The sequence below is a fragment of the Rhipicephalus sanguineus genome, chromosome 1, assembly GCF_013339695.2.
Source record: "Rhipicephalus sanguineus isolate Rsan-2018 chromosome 1, BIME_Rsan_1.4, whole genome shotgun sequence".
Classification (NCBI taxonomy): domain Eukaryota; kingdom Metazoa; phylum Arthropoda; class Arachnida; order Ixodida; family Ixodidae; genus Rhipicephalus; species Rhipicephalus sanguineus.
Window position 1 is genome coordinate 332,268,600 of NC_051176.1, and position 23,640 is coordinate 332,292,239.

Below are 23,640 nucleotides of genomic sequence, written 5' to 3' on the forward strand. Positions count from 1 at the left end.
CGAGAGGGGGCAGCGTAGGAGAGGAGAGAGAAGGGGAGGGGACGCGCATGCGCTCGAGCTCATCGCGGCGTTGCGCAGGAGAGAATTTCGGCATGTCTAGCCCGCGTTTCAGAGGAAGAGTGGAAAGGGGGAGGGGAGAGGGAAAGTGAAAAGAGGGGAAGGTGCGAGGGAAAGTGGAGAGGGTATGCGCATGCGCAGTAAGGGTGGTCACGCCGCACACCACCGGATTGAGCTCGGCCTTAAGATACTTCGCATCTAAAAGCACTTTGATGAGAGTGACATCGTTCGTGTGGACCAGTGGATAATCGGAGGTGCTGTCGTGACGTCGCAGCACGACGTTCCGAAACTCCTTCCGGACGCTGTGCCGGGTATTTTCGATGGCCTACCGGCGTATTTGTCAAGCGCGAAAACGTCCAGAGCTCGCCTGCCTAGACAGCAAACGCGTTCTAAGCGTCGTCGGGAACCATCACCAAATGTGGAGACCGTTGAGGCTGCACCGACACTGTGCACGAGCCCCTCTGACACAGCTACTGCGGATAATAACACAACTAATAAATGTGAGCATATTGACCGCCTTGACGCACACTTACTCGTTGCATGCCCATAAAACATGAGTTCGAGGAGTGCAATCTTCGCCGTTTTCTTTTACACAGGCACTGAGATCACCAGAAACATAGAGGTGGCATGCCAAACAGACGGAGCTATATGCAGTTCCTCGCAGCTTCAAAAATTGGAAGCATACGTTCGTTGCCTGGAACAGCGACTTCAGCGCTACCAGCTGAAGCTTGCTAGGGTGACAGCGCAAGAGAGGCGCACCTTCAGTCTTGCGAGCGAATGATTTCCTTAAAACGTTTAATATACACACAAGATGTGTGTTGTGCATGTGTATTAAGGCAAACATCTGTACTAAATAAAAACATTTGGCTTTGGGTGCTGGTGATCTAATAGGGTTTGAATCTGATGGATCAATAAACAGTTCCTAACCGTCGTGCGTAATAAGCCTGGTTCTGACGTGCTAATTGTATATGTATCAACCCCTAATGAAGACCGAGACGCTTACGGATGCCGGAAATAAAGAAAAATAATTTAGCGGAAGTTTCAACTCAAGAGCGCAATAAATACGTTATCACGAGATGATAATTTTTTGCGTTACGTGTTGACGCCGCCGATCAATTTTCGCGTTTGATGAGGCATGTAAGGCGAACAGTAGAAACAGTAAAGAAGGATTGGGAAAACTTCACACTACTGCATGAGCAACCGAAGTTTAAACGCGGCACGGCACTGTAGTGATAAATGAACGCCAAATAAAACACGAAAACCTGGGGAAAGCCCTGTGAACTATCCCTTGATCATCGTCAATTTTCAAAGAACTGATTCATTCAAACTGGCTCTTGGTTCTTTAAATGCGAGGCTATATTGCGATATCTTCGTATACAACCATGTATAGCCTGAAAATTTTGATATGCACAATCAAACGTTGCAACCACTACGTTTCCGCGACGCATGAAGATCCGCCAGAGTCCTTGAAGGACTCTGTATCATCCACAAAGTTACCCTAGATTCTTCAGGGAAAAAAAGAAGGCCTTCGTTTATACAGCGGAAGCAGCATGCGTTTGTTGCCATCGAATTTCTAGCTTCAAGGCCTCATTCGACGCTAAATTGCACTGCATTAGACATTCCCCGAATTTCCGTGAGGGTAACATCACTCTGAAGATGTACTAAACGTTCACGGGTACTTTCAATCACGTTTTTCTGTTCCGATGCGTGCCGTAGAACTGCAGCGCCTGCTCCGCACTGATGCCCCCACACGGGCGAGGGCACCCCTAGCGGCTGCTCCTGTCCCTATATCAAACTTTCGCGGGAGCTTCATGACCAGGAGAAGTATTGAAGGACTCTGGTCATACTAAGCAATTTTCTCGGAAAGTAAAACATCGCAGGGTACATTGCCGGAACTGGCATCCGGTGCCGCTGGTACTTCGCCAGTCACACATTGTAAAATTGTCACTTTGGTTGACCCCCCTCTACTATAAAGTTTTGAAATAACATCAACAATGAAGATTTAAAAGCTTCTGTCCAACTTTCTGCTCAGACGTATACACCACTTTAACATTGCCTTAAGAATGGGCACATTCTCAAAAGTGTGTTAGATTTTGATTATTGTTGGACTAACATCAAGTAAAACTTTCTCTACTATTATACGTTAGTCTCTCTCAACAGTGCATGTACAACATACGAGGGTTACTTGTGTGCAGTTTTCACTCATGCACACACAATTATTTTCAGAATGACCTTCCGTAGGAGTCTGACAAGCAGTCCTATCTCTTACTTCTTGAACGCCACCTGAACAAGTGCACTGGTAAAAATGTATTTGTACATTGCCGTACAAACACTGTGCGACACATGTAAGGTTGCAATGTCAGTTCAAGGTGTATAACTAGAAGAGCTTGCTTAGAGACAAGCTGATTGAGCAGGACAATCAAATATGAGACTAGCACATGCTCCCAAACCTTAAAACCACTAGTTCATGGAGTAAATAAATTGAAAGTGAAAAAAAAAAGGAGCCCAGGGCTTGTTGCAAGGAGTCAACGCAAAGGCTCCCTGCACAATGGATGCATTTTCGTAAGCCATGGCTTTGCCACACAGCACAGACTATGCTACGAATAATGCTCATGGCAACAAATGCATAGACAATTTATCCTGTGGTTTTAAGCATAAAACTCTATGGTTTTAAGCAGATGGAAACCATGAGCAGGATCTTTTATACATTAGTTTTTTTACTCTCAGTACTTGCAATGAATATATTGCAAATAACTTTTTGCACCAGCCTTATCATTTATCTTTGCTTCAGGTCTACTATGCAGTACATGAATGGTTACGCTGCAACTTTGTGTATCATAGTACTATTGTGACTAATGTGTATTCACGTAGAGCATTTAACACATACACAGACCAAAAGTGAGAATCTTCCTGATGGTAAGAAAGAGAGCTGAAAAATTTTAAGGCACAAATTTAAAGTAAGAAACCCCTATAAGGTTTTTAGTAGATCATTTAAAATTTGACGGAACAAACCGGCAAAATGTGTTTTTTATCAACCAGATTCTTGAGGAGAGCTATAAGGTGGGCTTGTTGGTGTTGATTCATCTTCAAAAGTGCGCTTAGTGAACACAGACAAACGAAAAACGTTGCCTTATGTCCTGTACTTTTTCGTTTGTGTTCACTAAGTGCACTTTTGAAGATGTACCAGATTCTTGCACACTATAATAATTTTTGCAAGAAATACTGTAAAAAGCTTACCGTTTCCAAACAAGGTACTGGGCACTTGCAAGAACTCCTCAAAACAAGCAGCATGGCACAGAGCTTTTGCCGTTTTTGCGTGCGTGCACTAGCACAAATGATCTTTACGCGCTTCAGCAGAAATAGAGAAAGGTCATCATTCTCTGTTTCTGCATGCAGCACACCAAATACCTCGTGTTTAGGAGCGAGAGACACATACGTCAACAATTTTTATTGTCATTCATAAATGTAGCTGGGACATCAACAGGTATTGGGTGGGAAAGAAAATGCACAAAAAAAAAAAAAGAGGCGGCAGGAAAATCACAGCAGCAAGGCAACTTCACCATTCGCTCACATGCACATTCATTTTACTACAATCTGCGGGCGCTTTTATTTTTCTCTTGCACAACACAAACACCTTTCATTTAGTCATCCAGGTTCCCATATTAGGCTAGCTTCACACCCTGAACGCTGCTGACTCATTATGAGACATTAATACTTTAAAGACATCATTTAAACACATTTTTGCCACCATACTATGTAGGGCACACTTAACTAAGGAAACACTAAAATATCCCACCATAAAGTCACGGCTGGAAAAAAAAACAACAACAAAGAAACAGAGCACTGAAAACAGATACTAAGGGAAGGAGAGGCACACAGTTTTTTGCAATGAATACATTTGTGTGGCTTTGCAAGGGTTGCACACACTCGGTCACTGACAAGTACACTTCTGTATTTACATAAATGTTACACAATACGTCGTTTGTTCAGGACACTGCGCTGCTGATGACAGCGCCAGCCATTAGACATAAAAATATGTAGCTCAAAGACTGCCGCACTATACATTCACACATGATCACTCTCTCATGCTAATTAAAAACAGAAAACAACGAGCCACTGTAACTAAATGAAAAGTGCACTCCTTACAACAAGCCTCCATGGCTTCTTAGGAGCACACAAGGGAGTAATTCTGCTTGAGAAATAAAAAGAGCTCCACGCATGCAACACAGAATCTTATAACAAAATAAGGCGCGACTGGATTCTTACACAGAATCAGCGAAGCTTATCTGCTAAGTCACTCACAGCAGGAGAAGTCTGCACAGGCTGCAAATTTTTCCATCTGTCTTCCTGTTGCTGATCGCGATCAAGGCAAAAGGAACCAAGAAATTAGAAAGCAACTAAAAGTCTTGGATATGTTTTTTGTGACAGACAAATACCAGCACTCTTGGGACCATTTGTGAAGAGTAGAGTAGTAACACTCTCTATATTAAAAAAATAACGTCGCAAGCTCTTAAAAAGCTAGGTATGTTACTTCAATAAGCAAAAAAAAAAAAAAAATTGAACAACAAATAGACAACAAATAATGACAACTACATTCCATGCACAGCATGCAAATATAATTTGAGAAAACATTTTGGCAAGATGCCACACTGTTTTAAAAAATAAATGAGAATGTTTATCTCTACAGTACTTAGTCCCCACCTCATGGGCCACCTGATAAGATTTGCGCATATTTACATCTATGGTGGACAACAGCGTCACCTAGCAGTATGCTGACCAAGAAGCTTTCCCGTGTGCACACAACACAGAATGCAAGTCTGACCATAAAATGTACAGACCACTTCCCAAAAGGTTAGCTAACTAGCTGCAAAGTGTTTGTGTGGCTTATTAGTAGGACTTTCAGCTGATCATTCAAAGGCTGCATCTTCTTGCCCTCTAGGTTTTAAAAAGGATCACCTAGTGGCAAGCTGTGAAAACTAAAGTGTAAAATACTTGTTCACAAATCGATTGGTACATACATCTCTGCAGCCTGCAACACATTGATTAGGCAAAGGCCCTGACGTTAACGAGTTCGCGATATCAACCATGCTGGCATAGTCAAACTCAAGTAGGCATGAGTCCAATCAGAAATACTTCCCACGGAAATTTTAAGCAAGCAATTGTTCACTAGCCCACAAAGTGGCAGAAACAGCATGGACAAATGAGCTAACACCAAAAAACATCTACAGCGTCATCTTCGCATACAGGAAGCACAAAAAACAGTTATTGCATGGTGGAACAATATACGCACTTAGTTAACTTTGTGGCAAGTTCCATTTAGCAAGAGTGGGGCAAACAAGTTCATTTCAGTCGACATAATAGGCAGCCACCCAGCACACTACAACAACCACGCACAACTGTCACCGCAGTTCTTGTGAAGTGTACTACCACCATCTTCGTATGTGTATGGCACGCACATATTTCAGCACAGGGAAAGTACTTTCTTGCACAACTAATGCACATACAAACACTAGCGCACACACACTCCGGATGGACTGCAAGCCTTGCAGGTAGTTGGGCACAGTAGCAAAAAAGTCTAGTGCTTTGAAAGCATGTGGGAAAAATAATCTTTGAATTTGCACATAATACAGTCGATGTCAAAAATAGAAAGAGTTCTACAGAAGAGAGTTCAACAGCGGTGCAAATGTATTTTCTCTGCTTCTAGCACCTCGGTAAAGCATTTGAGTAACAAGTGTCAGTATTTGGTTTCCAAAAACCTAGGCATATTGAGTGAAGCCACACGTGGTGCTTGTAAGCATGTGAACCTTGTGCACACACGGCTGAGCTGGTATTGCTCACAATGAGACTTGCTTTTGACTTCGGCAAAAACAGCAACATCCAATCTGATGCACTGCAGGCCACTTCAGCTGGAAGGTAGTGCGACCTTCACACTGTACGAGTATAGAAAGTGTTTCGGCACAATGTAGTCAAAATGCTCCTTTTCAATGCAACCTCTTCAATATATGAGGAATTCCTGCATCTCGGAAGCCTCTGTCACTACAGGGAACCGCTAGTCATTATAGTCTCTCAAAAGTGCAATTCCCGATTCTTGTAAACATGCACATACCTGAAAGTGGCCAAATAAGCCCTGCGTAGACACTCCCCGATTGACATGTGCCACTGGTGCTAGTGTTAGCACAATGACAATTTTGGTGAAACAATGACGAAAATGCTGCGGCCTCACTGTTGCAGCGACATTTAAGCCATTAAATGTACATGGCCAAAGGTTCAGCTCAAGTTTGCAGTAAGCATCCGAAAGGAAGTTTGTCATTTCTCATTACTCTATAAGAAGGAGACAGATGGCAGCTGCAGGCAAATTAAAACCGGCATAACCTAATGCCATCTTCAAAATAAATAGACAAAACAGAAAGCATACAAGGCAATACCCAGTGTACCACTTTAGTTGCACACATCAGCTTTGGATAGGGTATGTGAAATTTCAGGTGGTGCTGCTCCACGAAGTTTGTGTTGCTGCAATGCTTTTACTGCAGCAAGTCTGCTCACAATGTCATCAGTGGTGACACTTGAGTTCACTGACTGCCTTGGAAGCCGACCACAGAAGGCAAGAAGGAAGGTGAAACAACACATTCCCTTAACTATGTACAAATTTAGCATAACCCAGAAGGGAGCGCACAGTTGGGGCCATCTCTTAACTGCATCATGCATTATAACTAGTAGTAGCTGGGATTGGGGGAAGCGCACCATGTCGCCCTTCTTGGCATCACTGAAACCAGTAAATGGCGAAACACACATCCCCCCTTCCCCCCAATTAAGAAAAAAAAGGAGTGCTTCAAAAGAAAGCATTTAAATATGCAGGCCTTAGCTTTTTTTTTTTTTTTTGTTCCTAAGTGAGCTCAAATGCAGCCATGTAAACAGTTCACACAAAGCCTCACATTTCTCCCTTTCTGTCCGTAGTTGCATGCACACACACACACACAGTACATACACACAGATATGAACTAGTAGATATACAAACGCTCAATACAATTCAGCGCTATCAGCCTTCTCCCTACATGAGCATGTGACTAAAGAGAAGGATCAGCTACAAGTGCATTTCTGCCCCCCATCACTTCTTTTTCTCTCTCCCTGCGCAGCGACGGGCGATAAATCCCTACGTGGCCACTGGTACCACAAACAAAGGGCATACTGAGAGCGTCGAAGCTAGCTGTGGCTTCCACCATTTCTCTTTGTGGCAGCAACTGTCAGAGCTGCTCCTCCCTGTCTGATCCATATCTGGCGAAGAGGAATGCACAAAAGAACCAACACAGGACCTGAAAAAGAAATACGCACAATTGTTAGTAGCAGAGAAAAAATATATTCGACAGGGCATGCCATGATGGTGGGAATTCAGAAACATTTTCACCAATATGAAATCGTGATGTGAATTTTTCAAAATGGCAACTTGCACTAGTATGGAAAGATCCTCCTTAACCTATACCCTTGCGGCTCTTGTGACCTCTACATTTTATCAGAAAACAGATTGAACTTCCAACTTTTAGTGCAACGATTCTCATACCTAATTGAAATTTCATTTGGAGCCTTCCACTGTGGTCTGCCTCTAGCCAATCATGTAGCTTGGTAGCAAACTACTGAGAGGAACAGAAGATTTTACTGCAGAAGGGTTTCACAAACTTCCAAGGAGCACTGATAGAACTCATTAATTAGAACTAACAATCCTGACAAAAGGTCCTGGCTGGTGCCAATACATTTTATGGCCCCAAACTTTTGTCATTTTTGTCCTGATATTGGCTTTTGCCTGATAATTCATCCTTGTGATTGTTCAAGCCAGACCCAATCGACGCCTCAATAGCAGCAGCAGCAGCATCTGCCTTGGCAATGGTTAATGGACAGTGAATGAATCGTACACACATCTCCCGCCAAGAAACGCCCATCTTTCTGCCTGCCCAATAAAAATTTTATGTGAAAACAACAGCTAAAATATGGCACCTTATGTAAATATGCTTACAGCCTTTATACCATCTTAATGGGCATATTAAAAAAAAAGAAAAAAAAAACAATCTGCTTCGATAATTGCAAGTGCATTGTAATAACATATAAAGCATTTTGTGGCATTCACGACTGCCTATTGTCAGGGCCAGCCTAGCTAGCGTCATCACATACCACTACCATGACAAGATCATCACAGAAAATGTTCTAATGGTTGTTATGTAGCATCGTGACTTTCGGACTTTCATTACCACAGGCCTGCCACCCAAATAGATTAGTTATTAGAGCTGTGCGAATAGCAAAATTTTGGGTGCGAAGCGAATTCGAATAATAAAGATTGAGTGCGAATCGAATCGAATAATTTTAGAATAATTTTCGAATATTTCTCAAACATTTTTCGAATAATTCGAAGTGAAATTACAGAAAAAGTTGCAGAGAATCCCTAAGTATGTTCTTGTGAGATAGCAACATGAAAGTGTTTCTTTTCGCTAGGTTGATGAAGCGCTGGTGGGGTCATATTTCATAGTTGTCTTTCTTATCAAGAGTGAGGCAATGTAGAGGCCGAATTGTATTTATGTACATGATTTGGTGCAACCAAAGTGTTGCCGACAACACTTTACACGTGATAGGCAGAGATGCCATTTTCTCAGCCTCTCCTCCTCTTTCAACTGCTGTGGAAGGCCAACTGGTGTGACGGACAGGGGTGTGCTCCCTTCAAGTTTGGAGTTCCAAATCTGCCAAGTAGACGTCGATATATAAGAGCATCTGAAATTTTGGATGCTAAAAAGCTTCGGCGTCCGATTTTTCGGACTTCCTGCCCAAATTTAAGGTCCAAAACAGCATTAATTGAGCCCCCAACTCTTTTACATCTTTCATCTCCATGTTGGAACCAGCGTTTTCTTGAGTTAATACATTTGCGACCGTAGCGGAGCTTGAAAGGCAGCTTTGCCACAATACGTGGGTGTGATGAGGTGAAGCATATTGAAAATCTAGGGACCACTTCCAAACGGACGTTGACTGTCTCTTGGCTAAGTTCCACCGTAACGGACCTTGAAAGGCAGCTTTGCTGCAATACGGGGGTGTGAGGAGGTGAAGCATATTGAAAATCTAGAAACCACTTTCAATCAGACGTTGACTGTCTCTTGCCTAGGTTCGACCGTAACGGAGCTTGAAAGGCAGCTTTGCCGCAATACGGGGATGTGATGAGGTGAAGCATATTGAAAATCCAGGGACCATTTCCAACCGGACTTTGTCTCTTGGCTAAGTTCGACCGTAACGGAGCTTGAAAGGCCGCTTTGCCGCAATACGAGAGTGTAATGAGGTGAAGCATATTGAAAATCTGAAGGGGTCACTTTCAACCGGACGTTGACTGCATTTGTCTTTGGGAAGTTTGAATGGTTCGAATAGTAAAATTTCAGTGCGAATCGAATCGAATAGCAAACACTATTCGAAAAATATTCGAAATTTCGAATATTCGCACACCCCTATTAGTTATGTATATGTGGTAAACTAGCAGTAACGAGTTGAGCCCCACGTTTTTAGCATTTCCCTGATTTCTACATGCATCGTAGGACGAACTAGAGGAGGCATTGGCCACCATCCCATTTGCAATTGTTGTGGAGTTGTCCGAGAAATGCAAAATGCACAAGGAGCATATGCAGTGTGACACGTCGTGGTACATACACGGCAATGAACAGCCATCTGAGAGATCATGATGAACGTTGAAGCACAAATAATGTTCCGTTCTGTTAAAGGCTGGTGGAGGGCTCATTCCATCTTTTTTCTCTTTGCCAGAAAAGGAGAAGAGCTATATTTCTATTGCAAAAAAGCAGATGCACACTACATTTATACTCTGTTTAGGAGCTCTAATGATATTTCTGCATTAGTTTCCTACTTTTAACCACTGAAAAGTGGGTGTGCGTTTAATTCAGAGGCTAGAATTGGCCAAATTACTGCCCAGCAAATCAGCACCAAGTTTCAGCATTTCAACTGCCTTGCTTACTTCAACCTGCTGAATAATTCAAATTATTTTTCGGGTCCAATCAGGGTCAAATTACCAGAAGCTCACTAAATGACACATTACTCAAAGTTGCCATATACACATGGGAAACATGTACTCTCCAAGGTTAAAAATCAGTGTTGCCAAGCTATTTAAATTTTTGTTGAGGTGAATTCTTGTTTGGACATTCTGGGTTGAACTGTTCCAAACATACAATACAGTTGTGCTTGTCCTACCAGTTCTTATTAATATTGCCAATGACTAGTTCTGTTTGTTAAGGACACAGTTCCTTTTGCATCGCTCATCAAAACTGAATTGTAATCTTCAATGTTGTGTCTGAGGTTCCAATTTTAGCACCAGCTGTATAACTGGGCCCTAGTGAACACCATGCTTGCAAGTCTAAATACTATCAGAGAGAGATTAAGCATAATGCAAAATACAGATAGCCAGCTGATATGTAGTATGTGCAGTTTTTTTTCCACTAAAAGGTTCATTAGAATGGTTCATGCAATGTTACAAGCTGTCGTGGTCACTGTGTGCGACTAGACTGTTTACACACTAAATACCAATGTTGACTGGAATGAAAACAAGTACCAACTGGTCTGTTCCTGCACAATGCTATGATTGCATTTTCATTTTCCCATGACTTCTTCAGAAATAGCCGTGGAGAACATCTACCCCTAAAGCTCAGCTCATGCAACACATACTTCACGAGCCATGTGGAAAATTGTCAGTTTGGCCTCAACGGATTACAGTTTTTCATTTATCTTTGGTGCACAAATACACATTTAACGTTTCTTCAAATTGCAAACAGGTCAATGAATCCTAGGGCCCCTTTTAAAGCTCCTTCCCCAAATGAGCCTCTTGTTTCGCTTGAATTGACAACTTCTGAGAACTTACCATGCCCATATAAACTGGCAGAAAAGTAGGAGAGGAGGGCTAGCAGCTGTTGAACATAGTGCACTCGAGGTAGGAGGTGGGAACAAAGCCCTCCTCGAGGTTCTCTCGTCGCACCCGCGTCCACCCGTCTCCTTGGTCGACCTCCACTACCAGGAACTCCTCCCCTTCCTCCATCGGGATAGAACCCTCACTCTGGGCTGCAAGCAAGAATGATGAGAGCCTTTATTTACCCATTAACTACTAGTCTTTTTAAATTGAATTGAACTGAACTTTATTAAACAAAATATGGTCAAACATAAACATGTTACAAGCATCTGGATCCTTAGCAGAATGCTAGTATGGATCTATGCAACTATAACATAAGTAAATGTACAGGCTTGTGTTTCAAACCACTATTTTAGCCCTTTTTTTGCAATTTGTATGCATTTGTGTACACAACTCGTTTTTGCTAGTTGTGTCGCCTAGTGGCTAAGAAATAGCAAGATAAATTGACGTTTGGATGAATCGAACCTTTTGCACCATAAATTTTTATTCATTTAACTTCATTTTGCCATGTGGGATTGGATATGAGCACTTCGCTGATGGTACTACCATGTTCAATGAGTCGCTCAACGTGCCGCTTTCCACAATACGAGAAACAGCGCGAAACACGGGACAGTGAATGAGACGAACCAAGCGCTGTCTCATTCACTGTCCCGTGTTTCACGCTGTTTCTCGTATTGTTGAACATGTACCAACTGGCCTAAATAAGCACTCTAGTGCTTTCCACAAACCATGTCAAAAGTATGATTTTTCTTTGCTCAAAATGAATATAATCGAAAACGAAATTGCGCTGTATTTCTGGCCTGTGATTTGATTATATTTATGCAAAAACAAAACATGAATGCCTTCAGGATAAAGAGCTATTTAATTACAATTTAATTACGACTAATTACTATAAAACACAAATCAACATACTATGCTTTTACATATTTTTGTTGCAATAGAATATTGAGTGCCTTAATATAATGTGTAAATGTGACACGTTTAAGGACATGAAAAATTCGTAAGCAGGGTTTGTGTGCTGGAGCCAACACTTCATCAAGCGGACTTGTCTTCTTCAAGGCTGCAACTGCAGCCTTAAAGATGATAAGTCCACTTGTGGAAATGTCGGTTCCAGCATACAAACCCCGTTTACGAATTTTTCATTGCAAGCTTCCATCTTCCCCTGACTCCTGCCTTGTTTTTACATTTACAGACAGTTCTTCATAGGCCACGCCTGAAAGGATTAAGCTCTCAAGTTTTTCTGTTTTCTTTTGCAACTAACAATGATTAGATGGAATCCAAAACGGCTAGTATCTGTAGTTAAATCATCTTTCATTGCAAGACAACCAGCACAACACAATGATGCATACGAAAGTTCCATATTGAGAAGTGAAATTTTGATGAAAGTATTTCAAAAGATGCACTTACCATCGAAAGCATAAATGGCCACAGCTCGACCCAGAGCTGGCAAAAGCTCTGCCTCAAACGAATCCACTTCATAGCCATTCTCTTCAAAGTCCCCATCGTCGTCAGGGATGCTTGTGTGACTCGTTCCAAGGCCACTTTCAGGACGGCAGGCTGTGCTGTTGGTCAGAGTACAGTGGTACATCAGCATGAAAAGATCTATTAATACCCGAAATTCCCTTCAGCTCTAAAAGTGAGAAGGTTTATTGAGAGAAAAATGCAGATAGATTGGCTGAGTGGGGATACCTCTATGCAGTGTTGTACAGAACGGCGTTCCAAGGAATGACATTCCAGGAACTAGTTCCTTTTTGGAGGAACGGAGGAACGCCACCGTTCCATTGAGGATCAGTGGAACTCTAACGGTAACTTGTTACGTTTACATTGGAACAGCATAGGGAACGGCATAGGCAACGGCGTTCCTTCTGTAAACGTTCCTCGGCATTGAACAGGCACCCGCACACAGCACATCATGCAGAACAGGGTGGATGGGCGACCGCGTGAGGCGCAAGAATCTACTGCTCGCCTGCCACTTGACTATGCTGCATCCTGGTTTTCACTTTAAGGCGCCCGCTGGGGGCGCAGGGAAGCACGCGATGTCAAGACCGACCACGCGTGGGAGGAACAGCGGATTTTTTTTTTCTTTTTGTCTGAGCCAGTCTGACAGCAATCACGGGCCGTTCTTGAGTGTAGACACACATTGGAGAACTTTTACTTGACATTCGAGAATCACCGAACCCCATTGTAAGGCTGCCGCCAGGAAAGGGCACGCAATTTTTTTTTTACCTTGGCGACTTCTTTGTTCTGCCAACTCGAAGGTAGCTTTTGTGTGTGTGTGTTTACGTGGAAGGGGGGGGGGCTGCGTATTTGCGCGATTCTGTCATGCAATAAACGATACGCATACATCCAGCGCTACATTCTTGTTGTATCCACTGAGCCTGCCCTCGCCCCTACGACCACGGTTGACTTGTCCCTATTTGTGTACAACACGGCAGAACCCTCAAGCACTTAATGGAACGGGTTTTTCGACATTGCCAACGAAGTGCTGATGAGAAAACAGGTTTCTCAGTCGGATACCAACATCGAGATGCGGCTCTTGGTGAGTGCAAACAAGGGATCAGGGCTGGGCAGTATCGCGATACAGGAGTATCGCGATAGTATTTCAGAGATACTTTTGAGTATCTGTATTTCTGTATCGAGATACATTTGAAAAATGTATTTGTATCTCAGTAGTGAAATACATTTACGACGTATCGCCTGTATCGCGATACTATGCAGGACACGGGTATCTCGTTACATTCTTTTCTTTTGTGTCGGAAATGAGTTGAGGCGTGTTTTCAATGGGGGAATGGCGTTTTTTTTTCTTTTTTGTGCCAATACAAGCAAAGGCGCGCCGCCAGTCGCCGACAGATAGGGCGGCGATGGTTTCCCCTCAAGCACAGAATGGTCCATGTGGTAAAGCGCGCGACGCCGCAGACGGCAGAATCGCGGGGGCAGTGTTGTCGGCTTCTGCCGACGAAATTCGCTGTCTCTCAAGGTCAGTGCAGCACGCCTAATTTTTTTCGGGGTGGCAAGCCATTACTTCGCGACCCCCCGCGCGGATACCGCCTTGGAACAGGCTTTGCAATGCTTCGCGTGTGTTCAGTCTCAAAGCGGCGGCACTTCCAAAAGCAGTTCCCGTAGTCGCGGCGGAAGTGACTAGAAGATGGCTATCTTTGACGCGCTTTCAGCTACCTCTGCAATGTCAGGGTGCGTTCCTAATTGATTACATGCGTGAAACGGTCTTTGTGGTAGCAGGCTCCCCCACCGCCGGAGCCGACTTCGCCTGTTGCGGCTTTCTGAAATGGGTGCTGGTAGCGTCGGTGGTGGTGACAGCTTCATTGAAGCCGACAGGGTCAGACGGCTTAGGATTCCGAAGATGGGGACAGACTTCGGATTCTCAACAGTCAGAACAACCCAAGTGAGGGCGGAAGCGTTTCGGTATCTAGATCACCCGAGAAGAGATACCGCCACGCTGCAGGGCAATCCGGCTATGAAGGCGATATTTATTCACTATAACACGAATTTGTGCTCGCCTTCAGCGGTAGGCAGACTTTTTTTCTTTCCTGCGTCTTGTGCTGAGGCTGAACCGACGCTGTTAGAAGACAGCCTATTTGAGAAGCCTACACAGCAACCTTCTCAGCAAAGCAGATCTTCAAAATAAATGTGTGCTTTTTCTCAATTCACTGGTGTTCATTAGTGATTCGAGTGATTTGCTTAAAGTGTGCTATTTCTAGCATAGCTTAGTTTGTTCGCCAAATATGTCGATTTCGGTGTCCAATCCTTGTTACTGTTACTGTGAAATAGTGTATTTTATTGCAATTAATACTTGTAATTATGTCATTATTACTAATATGTACTTTGTCCACCCCCTCCCCTGCAATGTCTTAATGGCACTGAGGGTACTGTAATAAATAAATAAATGAACTGAACGTTTCGATGCGCTGTAACTTTAATTACAACATTATGCTGCACTAATAAGTTGTGCGTAGTATGAGCATCCTTCAAATAAAAAAAGTATTCCAGTATCTGATCACTGTAACTGTATTCCGGAATACTTTTTTCGTCTTATTGCAAAAGTATCTCCGAAATATCCCGTTACGTTAAAGGCAAATGTATCTCAGTATCTGTATTTTAGGCTTCCAGTTCATGTATTTCGATATCTGTATTCCGGTATACTTTTGTGAGTATCTCTGCCCAGCCCTGCAAGGGATTGACTAAGTTGCGAATATGTATCCTGGACATTATTTTCTACTCACAGTGCGGTATTAAATCAGCACTCATTAAACGCCCATGTGTTGTTCTTTTCGATGTGGTTTCCTGTGCAAGAAACTTATTTATATTAGTGCACGTGTGGGAATTTTTGTTTGAATATCTGAAGCGCAGTATTATGACGGTACATTTGAAGACTGACTTGGATAGTGCCCCATGTGTTGCGCTTGTAATAGACAAGCACGAAAGTTGCAGTTAGACATGTCTGTAGTATGGCCGATGGTCTCTAAAAAATTCGTCTAAAAGCGTTTCTTTAGATTCATTTTATTTACATATAACCTACTGCCGGTGATGTCAAATTCGTAAAATATATGTAGCTCGATGTTAGCTTTAAATTGCTCACCTTATCTCGCCTCAGGGTTATCCGGCACTATATTTTGATTAAAAATTCAAATGTAACGTAAAAGTAACGACACGTTCCAATTTTCTAAAAGTAACTGGAATGCATTCCTTTTGCATTGAAGGAACTTGTAACGGGAACTCATTCCAAGATTGGGAAGGAAGGAGGAACAAGCCTTCATTTCTGTTTCAGAGGAACGTGTACAACACTGCCTCTATGGCCTGCTACTCTATTTTTGTGGTTAAAGAGAAGGAGGAGGCAAAAGAGATCATAGAAAAATGAGAAAACGACGATAATGGCTCAATTTTAAAAAAGTGTGCAGTTGAGTATGTGTGCGTGTGTGCGCGCACGTGTATGTGGGTGTTTTAGCAAGCTGTACCTTGATAATAAGCTCCCTCATGGTATAATGAACACTTCAATTCCGTATTTTGTGAGCTCTGTTGGTGCAGCAAAATGCACGCACCTTCTCTGTGAATGTGCCCATTTCAACTCTCAAAGAGCAGCCTTCTCAGCCGCTCTAGGCCAGCTGGACAACCGCCCTCTAACAGGAGACAGATTCTAGGGCACTGGCATACACAGGCTTCAATACGAGTCGCTATGAGGGTGCTGCTGCGGTTTCTATGAGAAACCGGACTGGCGGAAAAATTGTGCCTGTTCAGTGACTATGTTGGTGTGCAGTACTTGGACACTACTACTGTCATGACTTTGTAGTGTCGTCATAGACTCTTCTCTTTCATTCTTTTACACCACCTTTTTCTTCCTAAGTACAGGGAAGCCAATGAGAGATTTCCTATGGTTAATATCCATGTCTTTCCTTAACCTCTCTCTCTCTCTTCCATGACAGATTCTTCGCAGATTGTGCTTATGTGCCTGAGGCTTATAAGAAAATTTGGACTGAGACACAAGCAAAACGTGGTCGCATACTCCAGACCAGCCATGTTCGGCCATGGTCCGCCCTATCAAGCATAGAGTTTCCTAAAATTAACTAGAGGGGACTCTGGCGCTGCGATCGTTCAGCTACCATGGGAATGATGGGTAGTACACAAATTTGCCTAGTCTTCGTGCTTTCGGCTTCAAACGTACTTGTGGCTTTGTTTATTGCTGTGTTTTGGCGTTCATTTCGGATAAAAGAATGGACCGTTGTGAACTTCGTGACCAGGTTTGATTTGGTGAGCCTAAAAAAGTTAAAGTGGTGAAGTAGAACTGCTGACTTTTGCTGAACTTCGTTTTGCGACAAAGCGGATGCAGCCGACGCGGAGCCAAACGGAGCCGAAAGAACGAAGCTTAGACAAATTTGTGTACTACCCATTATTCCCATGCTGGCTGAAGCGCGATGCGTTGCAGCTCCCATAGACACTAGCGCCAGAGTTCCCTCTAGTAAGTATTGTAGGAAACTCTATGCTATCGAGGAGAGAATAGAGGTGAGAAACGTGCACGTCATGTTCGCCTGTAGTCCAGAGACAGCCCTTTGCTTCTTTCGCTTGCTAGGCCATGCCTCATGGCACTGTTGTCGCATGTGGAAAACTCCACTGCACGATGCCAATAGTGGTTCAAAACAGGTGCACTATTTAACATGTATTGAACTATACCAGGCCCTGGTTTGACTAGTAAATACACTTTCCAACCCATCCCAGCTTTACTTTTTATGCTGTCCTTGGACATTGGCTTCTGAATTGGCTAATTAGTCATGTGCTTGTGTGTGACTGTCTTTCCTGCTTGTTTACAACATCACCTGTTAGTCATTTGTTATTCTCCCTTCTGTACCCCAATCTTCCAGTGGAAAGCGCCTGCCTCAGGCTGGCCTCTTCCCACCACTTTAGTTTTCAAGTGAATTTAACACTTACGAGACAGCCAAGCATTAAAAGCCTGAAAAACATGGTGCTTCATATATTAACTTTAGTAGTAAGCTAATGTATCATGCTAAAGTATCTAAAATATGTTCACAATTCGGTAGAGCTGTGCGAATAGCAAAATTTTGGGTGCGAAGCGAATTCGAATAATAAAGATTGAGTGCGAATCGAATCGAATAATTTTCGAATAATTTTCTAATATTTCTCAAATATTTTTCGAATAATTCGAAGTGAAATTACAGAAAAAGTTGCAGAGAATCCCTAAGTATGTTCTTGTGAGATAGCAACATGAAAGTGTTTCTTTTCGCTAGGTTGATGAAGCGCTGGTGGGGTCATATTTCATAGTTGTCTTTCTTATCAAGAATGAAGCAATGTAGAGGCCGAATTGTATTTATGTACATGATTTAGTGCAACCAAAGTGTTGCCGACAACACTTTACACGTGATAGGCAGAGATGCCATGTCCTCAGCCTCTCCTCCTCTTTCAACTTCTGTGGAAGGCCAACTGATGTGGCGAACAAGGGTGTGCTCCCTTGAAGTCCGGTCGATATATAAGATGTCGATATATAAGAACATCTGAAATTTTGGATGCTAAAAAGCTTCGGCGTCCGATTTTTCGGACTTCCTGCCCAAATTTCAGGTCCAAAACAGCATTAATTGAGCCCCCAACTCTTTTACATCTTTCATCTCCATATTGGAACCAGCGTTTTCTTGAATTAATAAATTTGCGACAGTAGCGGAGCTTGAAAGGCAGCTTTGCCGCAACACGGGGGTGTGATGAGGTGAAGCATATTGAAAATATAGGGACCACTTCCCAACGGACGTTGACTGTCTCTTGGCTAAGTTCGACCATAACGGAGCTTGAAAGGCAGCTTTGCCGCAATACGGAGGTGTGAGGAGGTGAAGCATATTGAAAATCTATTGACCACTTCCAATCGGACGTTGACTGTCTCTTGCCTCAGTTCGACCGTAACGGAGCTTGAAAGGCAGCTTTGCCGCAATACGGGGGTGTGATGAGGTGAAGCATATTGAAAATCTGGGGACCACTTCCAATCGGACTTTGTCTCTTGGCCAAGTTCGACCGTAACGGAGCTTGAAAGGCAGCTTTGCCGCAATACGAGAGTGTAATGAGGTGAAGCATATTGAAAATCTGAAGGGGCACTTCCAACCGGACGTTGACTGCATTTGTCTTTGGGAAGTTCGAATGGTTCGAATAGTAAAATTTCAGTGCGAATCGAATCGAATAGCAAACACTATTCGAAAAATATTCGAAATTTCGAATATTCGCAAACCCCTACAATTCGGTTTTATGAAGCGCCATATTGATTCTTTTTTATTTTTTCTTTTTGAAGAATTGTGCCTTCAAAAATTTTACCAAGTAATCTAAAAAGTTATTCCTAACAGTCTCCACTTAGTAATATGCGAACACGGCTGACACAGCTAGTAGTGCTCAGCATTATTTTATGCGTAATGTGTTAGAACAAAAAGAAAACAAACTGACGATAGATGATGGATGCAGCAACAATGCTTACTTGTCAAAATCCATGGTTTGACATAATACCGTCAGGCAAAGTGTATACATTTTTGCTTACTTGTTATGCGCAGTGATGGGTGTTGGGGGTCCCTTGTTGTTGTTCTGGTGGTTGTTGGAGACGCTCGACTCAGAGGCACTGCGCGACAACGAGCCTTCTGAGAAGCTATTACGGTAGCGCTTCTGTGTATCAGGAGTTGCCATCTGGCTGTCCACCTCCGTCAGGTAGTTCTGCATTGAGTGCATGCATAAAGTCCAATATACCACTGTAAGGCACCCACAGAAATCAGCTCAGTTTTAGATAAGGGTACCCAAGCATTGAGGGACGCAAGTTCCACTGCAAGCTCTTTGCATTTATTACCACAACAACGTTGACGTTTGGTTCTTATTATGTGACACACTCTCTACAAATAGGTATTAATGAAATGACTTCCCATGCATGGCATCATTTCCCGATTCTGCACAACTTTTTGTACTGCACCCTGACATGGTAATTGTTCTGACAAATAAATGTTTCCCCACAAAGTAGCAGTACATAATGCAGGTCCTAATGATGGTTGCATGTGGTGTGTTATGGTGAAAGGGCCAGTGATGGTAAAACAGCACCAATAGATGATATGAGGCTTGCAATGGTGTATTCGGTGAAAATATGCATGTTTAATATGGCTGTAGAAAACCCTAAAAACCATAGCAGTAAAGTGCATAAAACAAATTTTAAAAGAGTACAATGATGAATGAGATGTACTATGGCAGTAAAGTATATGTTATGGTAGCCTCATGTAATAAGCAGTTCTGTTGCAACTAGCACTGTCACCTCAGCAGAGCAGTTGAAGGCAAGGGCCTGGAGGTACGTGCTCTACAAGAATGTTTCTACAGCAATGGCATAATACTAACAGGCCAGGCTATGGATCACTTGGGTGCGTGACACGTAGTTTGACCGCGTTTAAAAAAACCTAAGGCTAATTTAATATAAAAAATCTGCCATTGAATAGGAACACTGCTGGATGCAGTGGCATGTGCTGAAGATATGGCAAAGAGAAACGTTTTTGCATTTGGCTTCTAGTTCACGACATTCTAACAACACATGGAGTATGATCAGCACTTCACCACATTTACTATAGACAAGTGGTTCAGCACCAGTCAGCAGGTAAGAGTTCATGTGATACATGCGGTCTGCTCTAAACTGCTTACGTCAGCGTGTGTCAACGTTAATGCTAGGACAGGGTGTACTGCGTGGCCCAAACTGGTCTTTTAGTATAGTGGAAGGGAGCGAAATGCAAACACGAACGCCTATGGCACTACTAGATTTACTCATGTTTTTTTAAATGCTGTCAATGCCTGATGGCGTTACATAGAGGAGTGGTTTACATATATTATACAATGTTAGATAAAGCAGTTTGAAAAGATGAATGATCAGGACTGCTAGCGACCTAGGTGGGGTCGTGGTTCCATTTAGATGCTGTCTTGGGCAGGAATGAACAGTCAAAAAGGTTTGTATGGCAACTCAGTACTTGTGTCTTGGCATTGCAGTCAATTCGTCACGATACGTAAAGCGGTGATACAAAAAATTAATTTTTTTTATATCTGGGTCAGTAAAATAAATTTTATGAAAGCGATATAACTGGGCGGGCCTGCTTCTTGATGACAAGTTCAGCAGATCAAGGCTATATTTGATAGCAGATGCACTGTGGAAAAAATTAAATACAATGAAAGGTACAGACTGCTTCTGAATGGCTTCAAGTAAGTATGTTAATTGTGCTGTAGATGGATCCCAAATTGATGAAGTATACCCTAGCTTGGACCTTAGAAGTGCTAATATACTATAAGCTTGAGGGAAGACATGTAAAACACTAAATGCTGACAAGCCAAATCCATATCACTGCATTTCACTTTGTTTTGCCATGAAAAACTTGACACATCTTCGCCGAGTTGTGGCCATACTCGATGAAACGGGTGAATGAATGAAAAAAGTCACAGTTTCGCCGCAACGACGAAGCAATGAATGGGATGGCAACAAATTGGAATGTAATGCGAAGAACGGAAAGCAGCTCGAAATTGCCAGGGCGTCGCTCGAGCCCAAAGGACGCACGAAAAGAACGCACACAGGACGAGCGCGAACTATCATGCGTCACAGCTCGATAATTGAAGAACACTAGCTGAAACGAACGTAAAGGTACACACAGGACGAGCGCGAACTAAATGTCGCAGTTGTTACTTATTTCTGTTTGAACAGTGCGCTCCTTTCGCAAACGCGGCCGCTGCAGCGAGCGAAGTGACCTTCGTACGCTTTGCGACTTCAGCGCGGACATCGCGGGGAAAGCACAAGACATACAACCCCCTGCGCCCGTTGCACTCCTCGCGCCATCTCGCTGGTAATGAAGAAATGCTTATAAGCGCCTGCTGTCTCTGAGTCCGTCCAGTTGTAAAGGGTGTGTATATAACGCTCGCCGTTAGCTACCTGGAGGATCTGCGTTTCGTAGCGTAGTGGTTAGCGCCACGCGCTGTGGAGCGAGAGGTCCCTGGTTCAATTCCGCGCTTCGGAAGCATTTTTCTGAATTATTTTTCTTTGGGGCTTTTACATATATATACATATACATATACATATACAGTGCATGACGGCGGAGACGGGGACGGACAAAAACCAGCCGAGACTGTCCATATAATTGCTATCGCAATAAAACTAGATACAGGCAGTGGCGCCATCTTGACGTGGCTACAGCAATCAGTAGACTATTTCGTTAAGCCTTTCATGTCGTTTATAGAGAGCGCATCTCGAAAATGGAGCTATTCTGTCACCAGTATGCAGCTGGCGAAGTGTCATTACTGAAATCTAAAGCAATATGAGTATTAGTGGTGAATGCATGAGCTTAGCCGCGAAGGCCGACTAGCCGATAGATCCAAAGCAGACAGCTGTCACTTCGACAGGCTCCGGAACGTGGCCTTAGTACAGCTCCGCTTGTGTGCACTAGCACTCAGCGCTAAATTCCCTAAACAGCGTATGTATGTAAGAGATCCAGCTACATTTGTGTTCTGCACATGCGTAGTTTGGAGCAAGCAATGCTGATACTAATGCTATATCCTTGCATTTGCTGCTTTCTGCTATACTGAAGCTCCCCAACGTCAGTCTGTTGTACTTATATCAGTGATGGGCAGTTTCTAAATTCGGTTTCTTTTTTCTAAGGGTCTAAGCATATGCTGCCATAGGTCCTAAGTTTCTTATTTAGCAGGGGCTTCAAATCTAAGGTAGGGACAGCTACAGAAATTTCCAGCTTCTGTAGTTAGTTACAGATGTAGCCATTTGGCCGGCAAACATGTTGTCCTCGATGCCTCTGTGGCCAGGCACTCAGCATACTTCAATGTGTTGAGATTCATAAATAGTGTTTAGATCAGAATAAAGCTCAGTAAATACAGGGATTTCCTTTCATAGAAACATTAACAATTTGGTGACACTAAATGGGTATGTAAGTATCATGCCCTTTTGTAGTTTCGATTCCTTGATATGCTTCCCCACTGCCACTAGTCCTTAGCCCTCTGATGTAGAGATACTCGCTTGCGAGTGAAGAATGCCCGATTCGGACAAGGACAGCTTGACTGCTGCATAGGATATACTGGCAGTTGATTTAAGTGGGTATGTATAATACTTGTGGCAAAGCTAGGCTGACGACATGATGACACCAAATAACCCAGCCCCAGCCCACCCCCCAAAAAGTAACTTTACACTATGGGATAGCTTTGATTGCTGGGCATCTCTGAAAGGCTCAAACCAAGAAGAAAACCAAGAAATGCAATACAAAGAAACAAACAAACAGAACGTTTATCTTTTACTTCTTTAACAGGGTTAAACGAAGAATTATCCCTCACCTGATACTTCTCCAAATCTGTTTGGAGCTTCTCAAGCTTGGCACCAATGTCATTTATCTCTCCCTGGATAGTCTGAGGGTCTCCCAGAGCGGCATTCTGCTCATACGAACCCTTCAGCTTGAAGAGGCCCTCTCTAATGCAAGGGAAAAAAAAGAAAAGAAAATGTTATGGGCACAGCATTAAAGACAACGCTGGGAGACAACTTAGAAATGAACACTTTTATGCAGCTCAATACTGCAGCAGATAGCACGTCCTCAACATATTTGCAAAGAGCTATCCCCTTGGCATATAAAGTTCCCATCTCGTGCATTAAAGAACCAGCGGCCTTACCGTGCTTGTGTCAGTGTGTTGATCTGTGTTCGTGTCTTGTCCAGTTCTTGCAACAGCTTTTTTCTCCGCTGATTTGGAGGCAGATTGCTGTAGTCATCCTTGAATTCATCAATGTTGTTCTGATTTATTTTTAGTAAGAAAGAAAACCAAGGGAAAGAAAGGCAATATTTAGACAAATGCACAATGTCAGGTGAGGCTTATGATACATAGAACTGTGCCTTCCATGCACATTTCATGCAAAAAAAAAAACAAACTTCCCATTACCAAAGAAAAGATAGATTAAACGTAAGCAATCCATTGAATACGACAGAAACCAGGAACGTGCAATATATGAAAGAAACGAAGGTTCACAATCCTCTGGCATGATTTTTACATTCCTTTACCTCAATACTGCAGGATTTATTCACTGCTTCATTAAACACAACTTAGATGAAAAATGCTGAGAATTTTTCAAAAACTGCTAGAGTAAGCATTCACATTCACACACAACA

The 23,640-nt window shown here is 42.9% G+C and overlaps 1 protein-coding gene across 4 annotated transcripts in view; it reads right to left on the reverse strand.

Annotated features, from left to right (window-relative positions):
- Positions 1 to 3,486: 3,486 nt before the first annotated feature.
- The window catches only part of LOC119379546 (formin-binding protein 1), a 214,201-nt gene continuing 194,047 nt past the window's right edge, over positions 3,487 to 23,640 (reverse strand). For 3 of the 4 annotated variants that reach the window (XM_049412015.1, XM_049412012.1, XM_049412014.1), the window contains exons 10-15: positions 23,150 to 23,268; positions 22,820 to 22,952; positions 19,020 to 19,189; positions 12,395 to 12,549; positions 10,943 to 11,139; positions 3,487 to 7,367 (exon numbers count right to left, since the gene is read on the reverse strand). In XM_049412015.1, coding sequence (XP_049267972.1) covers positions 10,982 to 11,139; positions 12,395 to 12,549; positions 19,020 to 19,189; positions 22,820 to 22,952; positions 23,150 to 23,268 — 735 coding nt within the window. In that variant the 3' untranslated portion in view covers positions 3,487 to 7,367; positions 10,943 to 10,981. The remainder of the gene's footprint in view (positions 7,368 to 10,942; positions 11,140 to 12,394; positions 12,550 to 19,019; positions 19,190 to 22,819; positions 22,953 to 23,149; positions 23,269 to 23,640) is intronic. The other variant, XM_049412013.1, reaches the window with a different exon arrangement.